A 10,569-nucleotide genomic window follows, 5' to 3' on the forward strand; every position below is an offset into this window, starting at 1 on the left:
GCCGTGTCTCACGGTGCCAAATTGGGCTCACAAAGGAAATCCCAACTGGTCTGAAATTTTCAGGGTGCTCTGTAAAGTTTACTTTTCAAACAGATGTCCTGAGACTCCAAACACTGTGCGGTGTAGGAGCCCAAGCTTTACAGTGCCTAAGGGCACATTGGATTATTGAGATCAGAAAGATCTTGATTACCTGAATTAGTTTCTCATCATTAATGTATTGATTTCTCTGCTTTTTTTTTTTTTTAAATCATACTCTATAGGGTCACTTTGGTTTTTACTTATAGCTGCTTTTGCTTAGTCCTCCTAACACAGATGCTCAGCGCCGTGGGCCCAGGAGGGCTGCAGGTTTCAACGCTTGACTTTCAATTCTTCTTAGGTTAAAATAATCTAAACTTCATGGCTGGATTTTAAAATAAGCCTAAAGAGTTTAGAGGCTTAAACGCCATTAGAGTTCAAAGCGATCTGATTGCATGACCTCTTTTTAAAAGCCATTGTTCATACGTGGAGGGATTTTCAAAACTACTTATGGCCCAGATAAAAAAAAAATAAATCAATTACAGCCCCCGATCCCTAAATGGTTTGACTAGGTGTGCATCGAGGGAGTCAGACCCTCAGAAATTAATGGAAGCAGAGCATTCCAGCACTGATGGGAATTGAATTTGGGATGCTGGGAGTGTTTTGAAGGCACATATGAGAGTTGGGCTTGGGGATGCACTGGAGCTGTATGGATTTAACGGCAGTGATTTGCTGGCAGTTGTAGAAACTCGTTTGTAGGAAGGTGCTTCATACTGCTAGAGCTGGTTCAATATGGGGAGAACAATCTGTGGCACTATAAAGCAGTTTATGCTAGTCCAAATGTGACCATATGAGAGACAGCAGCAATATAATGATATTGATTTTTTTAAAAATTATGCTCAAATGATATTTATACTTGTCAAAAGGATGTGCAGCTTATCCCATCCTTAAGTCTCAAAGGAGCTACCTGCGTAACTCTTTTTTGAAGCTTGGAAAACCTCCTTGTTGCCTGGGGTAGGAATATGGGAAGGGGAAAATCAGCAGTGGGGCCAGATAGGGTTGCACCGAGCCATGAGGCCAGGACACAGCTGCTGCCAGCAGCCCCATGCCACAGCCCTGCCACCAGGGCACGGGGACCTGAGATTAGCTTTGAGGGTACAGCGGTGGGGGAAGGTCCTGGGATCCCACAGTGCAAATGAAATGGTCTTAATTGCCTGGGGAACTTGGCCTTGCATGCAGAACCAGGTGGGTTTGTGTTCTTAAGATGCAGGGATCTACAGGCAGCCAGGAGGGGATGTGGCTGAGCACCTGCAGTGGGACTCGGTGCCATGAAGTTGCCCAGGTCCTGAGCTGTTCTCCTGACACAGCAAGCAGGACGGTCAAGCTGGAAATGACTGCTATTGAATGGCAGTTTCTGGTACATGCCCTGCATCTTTTCCCTGTGAAATTCTTTGGACTCCCTGACAACTCTGCTCTGATTTCATTAGGATCATGGCCAACATAGAATCATAGACTGGCTTAGATTGGAGGGGATCATCTTGTTCCAACCCCCTGCTGCAGGCTGATTGCCAGCTACTAGATCAGGCTGCCCAGAGCCCATCCAACCTGACCTTGAATGCCTCCTGGAATGGGGCATGAAGACATGCAGACAGGCAGTGAGCAGAGGCTCCATGCTCCCTCCCAGCCAGGTTTTCCAGGTAATGCCCATAACGCCCAGGTAAGTTTATTGGCCCCCATCACATCTTCCTTAAAGTTGGGCTTAGGAAAGGGAGCATCATGTTGGTACACAGCACCATGCCATAATTAGGTGCACCTATCACCTAGAAAATGCTGGAGATAAAGAACCAGCAGATAAAGAAGCCCACGGTAATACAGGATCCTGCTGCACTAATAGATTTCTGTCTCTGAGCCATTTCTACTGTCCAAAAAAGGTGATAATGATCAAAGCAAAGAATTTAAACCTTCGAGTTATTGCAAATAGGAGATTGGTTTTGCCTGACAGTTTCAAAGGTCTGCACAACCAATGCTCTCATCCCTACTTCCCCCTTGGTTCTTCTTCAGGAAAGGATAAGAAACCTTCCATCAACTTCTCCTCATTCTGAATGCATTTTTTCTTCATTTTTCCCCTTTCTCCACCCTTCAGCCACCCAAAACATTCTTCATTATGGCTTAAAGATCATCCGCCAGACACTGTAAACTTGGTTCCTGTGTGTGAGCAGTGGGATGGCGGGGTCCCACCACCTTCCAGATGTTTAATGAGCATCCCCCAACAGGTCCACATGCATCATAAACCCTTCCCTGCCCATCACCCAAATCCCTTCAGATGGGCCCAAGTGGGAGAAGTGCCCACAACAGGGGTGCACACTACTGGGAGCAGGGAGTTCCCTTGAATGGGAACTTCTGACTTCTTGACCATTTCCATCCTAAAACCAAAAGAATAATATTTGTTTTCTTTTTGGTGATTTTTTGGGGGTCAAAAGCAAACCAAAGGAACATTAGTTTTGGCTTCTGTAAGGTGAAAATTAAATTTGGTCAATGAAAAGAGCTTGGTTTAGTGAAGAGGCAAATGTCAAACCAAAAACGGATAAATGAAAAACTCTCAAAGATTTTATGCAGTAAAAAATATCTCCTAGAGTAAGGTTTTGAAAACCAAATTAGATGTTGCACCTCCTTTGTTTCATTGTAAAAAAGGGACAAAAAAGGTCTGAGATGGTATTTCCAAGCCACAGTCTAGCTGATCTGCCAGGCCATGACTCCTCCTTTCGCCTATCACTTCTGGAGGTGACCTGAAGATACCTTGCAGCTTTGCACCCCAATGTTTTTTTTTAATGGATCCCAATGCAAAACCTGAGGCCTGCTGGAAGGAGCACCCAAGCTGTAGGGGATGTCCATAGCACCAGGCTGCAGTTCACAGCCTCTTTTGGTGACACATCTCTGAGAGAAGAAAGACAACAAAGTAGGGTCAAAAATAAAAAAAAAATTAAGAATGAATCATGTTTCAGCACAACTATTATTTTTTTTTCTGTGTTTCCCCCCACCCCCTACTGATACGTAAAAAAAATATATATTATATTATATTTTCCTTTTCTTAAATTATTTTTGTCAGCCTCAGTCCCAGCCGAAGTCCTGCCCCGTCATCTGGTAGAACTTCATGTTGAAGGGCCGGTAGAAGTCCCGCAGCCTCTGCACCACCTCCTGGTCGATGTCGGGGTGGGTCCTGCCTTTCGTTTTCCCCAGGCAGTGGGGTTTGCTGCTGCCCTCCGCCTTCTTCAGGCAGGGGAAGCCCTTGGTTTTGTTGAAGTAGAAGTGTTTGTCGGTGATGATCCTCTTGAGGCCCAGAAAGTCCTGGACCCTGCCCAGCTCCCCCGCGGGGTCGCTGATGAGCCTCTCCCCGCTGACGAAGAGGATCTGCCCGATGGGGAAGTAGAGCAGCCAGTTCTCCAGGTGCTTGGCGTAGATGCCGATCTGGATGGCGCTCCACGAGGTGTCGATCAGGCCCGTAGTCCTGTTTTTGAAGGTCAGGCTCTCAAAGGTGGGGATGTCGGGCTTCTTGGAGAGCGTCTGCGTGTAGTCCGAGATGGCTCTGGTCACGGGGTCCCGCACCACCACGATCAGCTTCGTGCCCTTGGCCATGGAGGAGATGCGGGCCGGGGCCTCCTTGGTGACGAAGTAGCTGGGGGTCTTCTCCATGGTGATCTGCCCCTCCAGGGTCCTGGGCATGAGGTCCCTGAAGGGAGAGGGACACGTTAGTGCCAAACATTTTAGAGGTGTCCAAGTACCACAGCCATGATGTCCTCACACCTCATGACTCCAACGCAGCTCGCTTTCCTTCTAGCATGGATAGTCAACCCATAGTGCTCCGACTCAAAAAGCACCTTAGCACACACCAGAAACTTGGTGTAATCCTATTCTGCCCTCAAAAGGACTTCTTGAGATGGATCCCCCCTCTCATCCTACCACGAGCAGACAGTGACAAGACAAGGGGTAACGGTTCTAAACAAGAGGAGGGGAAATTTAGGCCAGATATGAAGAGGAAATCCTTTACCCAGAGGCAGTGAGATGTTGTCCAGAGAAGTGTGGTTGCCCCATTCCTGGAGGTGCCTGAGACCATGGATGGGGCCCCGGGCAGCCTGAGCTGGTGAGGGGCAGTCAGCCCATGGCAGAGTTAGGGCTGTGGACGTTGAAGGTCCCTTCCAACCTCACCATGCTGTTGTTCTGTGATTCTATGCCATGACACTGGAAGAACAGAGCAAACCTCTACAATCCTGACATCCTACCCCTTTTAAATTCCATCCTGCCCACACTGGCATTTCCTGCACATTGGCTTAAATTCCCCATAATAACAGTGAATTTCTTGAGTAACAAGACTCTCTTTCTTCAGGGTGCAAGGGATTTTGCAAGGGCCAGGATGTAAGACTCCATCTTTTGGTATTTTCAAGGTGGCAACAAGCTGATGTCACATAAAAATGTGCAATGTCAGCTCCTTGACCTCAGCAATTTCCTTCTTCCACCCAAAGAAATTCTGCATGCAAGCTACTGGGAAGCTCTCCTGGCCCAGATGAGGGCTCAGTTTTGGGTCACTCCTGCTCTCCTGAGCTGGGCATTGGGTGGGATATGCTAAAAGAATGCAGGATTTGGCCAGTGGATGACGTCTGAGTTAAACAAGGCAAGCTAGAAGGGTGCAGGACATTTTAGCAAATGATCATCTGCTCCTCCCGGGAGCTCCATTAGCTCTCCTTGCACATAGACAGCACATCAGATCCATCACAGAATCACAGAATCACAGAATCACCCGGGTTGGAAGGGACTTCAAGGATCATGTAGTTCCAACCCCCCTGCCTAGCAGGGCCACCAAACATACACATTCAGATCAGGTTGCCCAGGACCCCGTCCAACCCGGCCTTAAACACGTCCAAGGACGGGGCATCCACAACCTCCCTGGGCAGCCCGTTCCAGGGCCTAACCACTCTCCTAGTAAAGAACTTCCCCCTAACACCCAACCTAAATCTTCCCTCCTTCAACTTAAAACCATTTCCCCTCGTCCTGCTGTTATCAGCCCTTTTGAAGAGTTTACTCCCCTCCTGGGTGTAGGTTCCCTTCAGGTATTGATAGGCTGCAATGAGGTCACCCCGCAGCCTTCTCTTCTCCAGGCTGAACAAGCCCAACTCCCTCAGCCTGTCCTCATAGGGGAGGTGCTCCAGCCCCCTGATCATCTTAGTCGCCCTCCTCTGGACCCTTTCCAAAATCTCTATGTCTTTCTTGTACTGAGGGCTCCACACCTGGACACAGTACTCCAGATGGGGCCTCACAAGAGCCGAGTAGAGAGGGACAATCACCTCCCTGTCCCTGCTGACCACCCCTCTCCTGATGGAGCCCAGGATCCCATTTGCCTTTCGAGCTGCCAGAGCGCACTGCTGGCTCATATTCAGTCTCTCGTCCATCAGGACCCCCAGGTCCTTCTCTGCCGAGCTGCTCTCCAGGCCCACTCCTCCCAGCCTGTACAGGTGCCTGGGGTTCTTCCGGCCCAAATGCAAAACCTTGCACTTTGCCGTGTTGAACCTCATTAGGTTCACCCGAGCCCAGCCCTCCAGCCTGTCGAGGTCCCTCTGACGACCTGTCGACCTCCCATCAGACTCACACCACCCTGTTATTACCCCCAAATGGGGGCTGCGGAATGCCAGAGGTTCACCATTTGGTTGCATGACCCCAGCCAAGGTGGCAGATTTTTCCTACACCAGCAACCCAAGGGCAACAGGAGATGGATGGGGCTTCACCACTGTGCCACCACAGTTCTCATGGCAACTGCAGCCCTGGGACCCGCGTCCTGCATGCCCTGACCCCAGGCAATGACCCCATGTGATGCCGCATGGTGATGGACTGCTCCCTGTCGCAGCAACATCTGGTGTGCAAAGCTGGGCAATACGCCGGCCAAATTAAACCCATCTATCAAGACAGCAACAATGAAAAGCCAACAGCAGCTAACAACACCAATAACAACCAAATCCCAGGCTGAGTCGTTATGTTACAAACGAGGCAGTGGGGATTGACCACTCCTAGTGCAACTCTTGCTGTTTGAAACCGAGTTGCATAGAGGCTGAGCAGAGGCACGGTCCCTACAGAAGCCACCTCTTTGTCGTTGTCTGTTGAGGTTTTCTACTGGGGGGAAATCCCTGAATTAGAGACGTTCAGAAACAAGCTGGGTGGTATGAGAGAGCTGTCACTTGCTAAAGGATGGCAAAGGGCAGCGGAGCTATCAGAGGTCTGGAGCACAAGTCTTATGGGGAGCAGCTGAGGGAACTGGGATGGTTGAGTCTGGAGAAGAGGAGGCTCAAGGGAGATCTTACTGCTCTCTACAACACCCTGACAGGAGATGGTGGAGCTGCTGTCCCTGGAGGTGTTCAAGAAGAGGGTCACATTGAGTGGTGTGGTTTAGTGGTATGGTGGTGATGAACTGATGGTTGGACTAGACAATCTTAGTGGTCTTTCCAACCTTAATGATTCCATGATGACATAAAACATCATTTTGGACACTAAGGATGGAGGTTGGTTCAAAACCAGAACAAGGGAGACCTCTGCCAAGCAGAGCCATAGTTCTGTGTTGGGATTTACTATCACCTAATGCTGCAAAGCCAGAAGGATATATGAGTCAGAAACAGCCTGGCCAGATTTCTGGTGGGTTAAATCAATTGATGGCACTGGGATGAGTCCCCAATGCTAATCACACCCAACTGGATGTAGATGACAAAAATACCTCTGCACATTGCCTGTTCTCATGCACCCAACGCTGCCCACCGCTGTTCAGCTGTGCCTGCTGCACCCATTCTGCGCTTCTGTGCTTAAGAGCCACCTTCTTTTAACTGTGCTTGGCCATTGAGCAAGAGCAGCAGCCCATGCAATGTCATGCCAACCTCTGTTTGGGTTTTGGTAGGTTAAGTGTTGAAATCTCTGCTGCGTCTTCCTGAGGAGCAGATTAACCCCTTCAATGGCTGAGCTGCAGCACAAAGGCTTTCTTCAGCGCTCAGGAATGAACCTGCACCTCAGCTGCCAGCCTGGCGGGCAGGGACATGCTGGGACCCACCAGGAATGTGCTGCCACAGCTTCCAGGAGATTAATTAATTACAAAGGGCATCTTTCATAGACGTAAACAGTTGCTTGGAGGCCTCCCTGGACTAATGGCATCTGGGTTTTATTGCGAAAGAGCCACTTGAAAAGACAAGAACCACAAAAATGTTTTTGGCAAGAGCAGCCACCAGCAGACCCTGCCAGAATAAATGGATTCTGTTATTTTAATTTTAGTAGAGCTCGGGGCTTTATTTAATTACTTAACAGGAGAGGAGGACTCTCCTCAAAGGGTGCGTTTGGGATTTGCGTGCGGACTCGCAGTTGGCCCTTAGTGGGGCTGCACCACGGTCTCAGCCGTGCAGTGGGTGCTGTGCTGGGTTTAGTGGCTGATGCACCCCAATGGCTGAGTCGTTTTTGTGGGCACCTTCATGCTGGGGTCACCCTGGGATGTCCCTATAACTGGTCCCCAGCCTCAGGCACTCCTGGTGCGGGAATGTCGTGTTTGATGTCGTGTTTGTTATGGCTTTTATGTCTCTTTATTGACTGACTGCACAATGATCCCTTTACAAATCTGAGCAGGGCGTTGGCCTGAGCCTGGCCATGGGATCAGAGTCCTTAGAGACAGGACTTGGTGGTGTGTCCCTGTGAGAGCAAGGTTCTGGGAAACAAAGCAGTGCTTCATGTCCAGAAACTGCAGCAATGTGTCAGGCTCCATCCCTACAAGGAGGGTGTGTTCATGCAGGGTTTGCAGCCTGCAGCGGTGCAATGTGGGGGCACTGCTGGGAGCATGAAGCTGGGACACCTGGGGGCTTTCCCCAGCCTTTGCAGCAGCACAGGGACAGAGGTGCTGGTTGCAGCATGACACCTGGCAGCTAAGGGGATATGATTGCTGCACTGGGCAGGTAATGGGAGTGAAGCAGAAATGGGAACCAGGATCAGGCAAAGTGCCACGGTGATGGGCATGCCTGCAGCAGCCTTGATGGAAGGGCACAAATGCAGCAGCCTTAACAGAAGCACAGAGCCTCCTTTGGCATGAGGCCACTGGCTGAGGAGAGTGGGGAAACTGAGGCACCGTGCATGCAATGCAGCCTCATGCCCCACAGCACAGTGCATCTCTCCCTGCCCTCCACAGCCCCCAGCCACGCGAGCTCCTCCTCTTTCCCACCCCATTTCCCTTCCTCTTCCAAAGCATCTCAAGCATTTCTGCACCAGAAAACGCTAAAAGAAAGCAAGCACTGCGATCACATGCAATTCCCTTTCCCTCCTCTTAGGCCCTTGCTCCCAGGAGGCCCATTACAGCACGTACAGGAGATTAAAAAGAAAGATGCTCTGGGAAGAGTGTTAATGTAACCTGGAGTGTGCACAGATAAATAAATTAAAACCAATGCCTAACGAGAGGGAGCTGTCCTCACATTGGGCTGGGGACTGGCAGCTCAAAGGGCTGTGAAAGCAGCAGAGACACAGCCGAGCTCCCTGACCCTCCTATTCCTTCAGACATCACATGGGATCAATATATGGTGAGATGCCTTTCAGGAATCTGGTAGGACTACCAAAAAATCCCAGGGAAACCCATGGGAGCGAGGAAGGTTCATGAGTGGAAAATGCTTGGAGGCACCTATGGGGAAAACAGGACGCTGGGTGTAGAACTGCTGGGTAAAACCCAGCTCCTGCTGACATCAGTCTCAAAATGACACCTCCCAGAGCACAGAGATTTTTGTTCTCCCCAGTGTTCCTGAGAGGATATTGAAACCAGCGCCCAATTGTGCTGAGCTGAAAGGGCAGGAAGCATTCAGCGTGCTGACATACCCACAACCTCTGCTCTTTTAGGCTCTTGGGAAACAACCCTGAAATCTGGAGCTAGGCACAGCATGGGTCCCTTCACCCCACAGCCTGCACACAGAGCTGCAGCAGCACTGCCTTGTGCTCCTCCTGCCCCAAATCTACCCACCCTGTGCCTGCTGACAACAGCAGCTCCTGAGCTCATCGTGTGGCGGATGCCGGCGTTTATTTGAGCAACCCTCGGTATTTATGGATCTCATTACAGCTGCAGCTGGGAGCATCTGTTTCCACGCCGCATCTGTCAGGCAGCATCTTATCAGTGTGGCTGCCGACCCCTCTCTCCTTCCTCTGCCATCCCTTGCAGAGGAGGAATCTGACCTCCTCTGGGCTGCGGGATGGGCACAGCATCCCCAAGGGATGGTTAAATTTGGCTAAAATCAGTGTTGCTCACTCATGTCTCACTCCGATGCATGGGAGCAGAACCACTGCACACTGAGGCACCCAGCCAAGTCCTTCTCGTGCTGCTCGTCGTTAATTCCTGAAGGACCAAATACTCAAAAACAGCCTAGATTAGGAAGGCAGCAACGTGGCAGTGGCTGCAAGGTGCTTTCTTACTTTACCCAACAGAGAACTGTAGCTCCTGCCATAGGAAACTGCAGCAAAACACAAGTTAAGGGGAACGACAACAGCCTGACACAGCATCCCTAAAATGCAGCCTGAAGGGATACAGGGAGCCCTGTGTGTTTGTCCCAACCCTCATTCTGTTCCTTTGGGATGGGCTGGGTAAGGGGAATGCCACTTTACAGCCAGAGATGTGTAGGGATGCTCTGACCTAAAAGCGCTGCCATAGCAGCACTGCTGTCTGTGCCCAAAGCACTGCAGTGGGGTGGTGGTTTTTTTTTTTTTTTTTTTTTTTTTTTTTTTAATATATTAAATATGTAATTTATATATGTATACATAATTTTATGATTTTCATTTATTTTATAAAAAGCAATTTCTTTTCCCTTGCTGCGTGCCAAGCACCACAGGCATCTCTGCAAGGGTTCAGCCACTTCAGTGCTTCAGAAAATCACTCCAGGATGTGTCTCACTGCTCCAAAGCAGGGACCTGGGCACAGCCTCCATGGACGATGGCCCAGCTCCAAGCCCAGCCCCCGGAAAAGCCCTTTTCCCTTCTGAGAGGCTGGGAAAGCCATCAAAGCTGTGCCACCAGGAGCTTCATCTGCTGGGGCTGACTTCAGCACATCTTCCCTTGGCTTTAGTGCATCTTCCCTTGGCTTCCCCACCCCCTCTGCAGCAGGGGAGTCCTGCAGTGTCTCCTCTTGGCCATGACCACAAGCCTGCTGCTCCTCAACATCAGTGCTCTTTGCAGGGCACAGGGAAGGCAGGGAGCAAACACTTTTGAGGAATGCTCTGCATCAGGCAGCACACACCCTGCCATTCCTCATCATGCCCAGATCCATCCCATCACCTCTGGCACTGACCTTCTACAGCTGCCTCTACTACTCTACAACCTACTGATTCTGTCAGATTTTGCCAAAGGGGAATTTTTCCCACTGAGGCCAAGGGTGCAATGGCAATGGCTGGCTGACAGTGAGTTCCATGAATCCAGTCCTTCCCTAAAGCCACAAGTTCATAGAATTTAGGATAGGATAGGATAGGATAGGATAGGATAGGATAGGATAGGATAGGATAGGATAGGATAGGATAGGAT

General features: G+C 50.0%; 1 protein-coding gene across 1 annotated transcript in view; it reads right to left on the minus strand.

The window, feature by feature from the left end:
* Positions 1-3,046: 3,046 nt before the first annotated feature.
* LOC122186805 (heparan sulfate glucosamine 3-O-sulfotransferase 3A1-like) overlaps positions 3,047-10,569 on the minus strand; it is a 24,258-nt gene continuing 16,735 nt past the window's right edge. The window contains exon 2 of the mRNA XM_042883759.1: positions 3,047-3,742. Within this exon, the coding sequence (XP_042739693.1) occupies positions 3,124-3,742 (619 nt within the window). The 3' untranslated portion in view covers positions 3,047-3,123. The remainder of the gene's footprint in view (positions 3,743-10,569) is intronic.

Source organism: Lagopus leucura, unplaced genomic scaffold, assembly GCF_019238085.1.
Source record: "Lagopus leucura isolate 7727_CA_CO unplaced genomic scaffold, USGS_WTPT01 Super-Scaffold_100040, whole genome shotgun sequence".
In the NCBI taxonomy this organism is placed as follows: domain Eukaryota; kingdom Metazoa; phylum Chordata; class Aves; order Galliformes; family Phasianidae; genus Lagopus; species Lagopus leucura.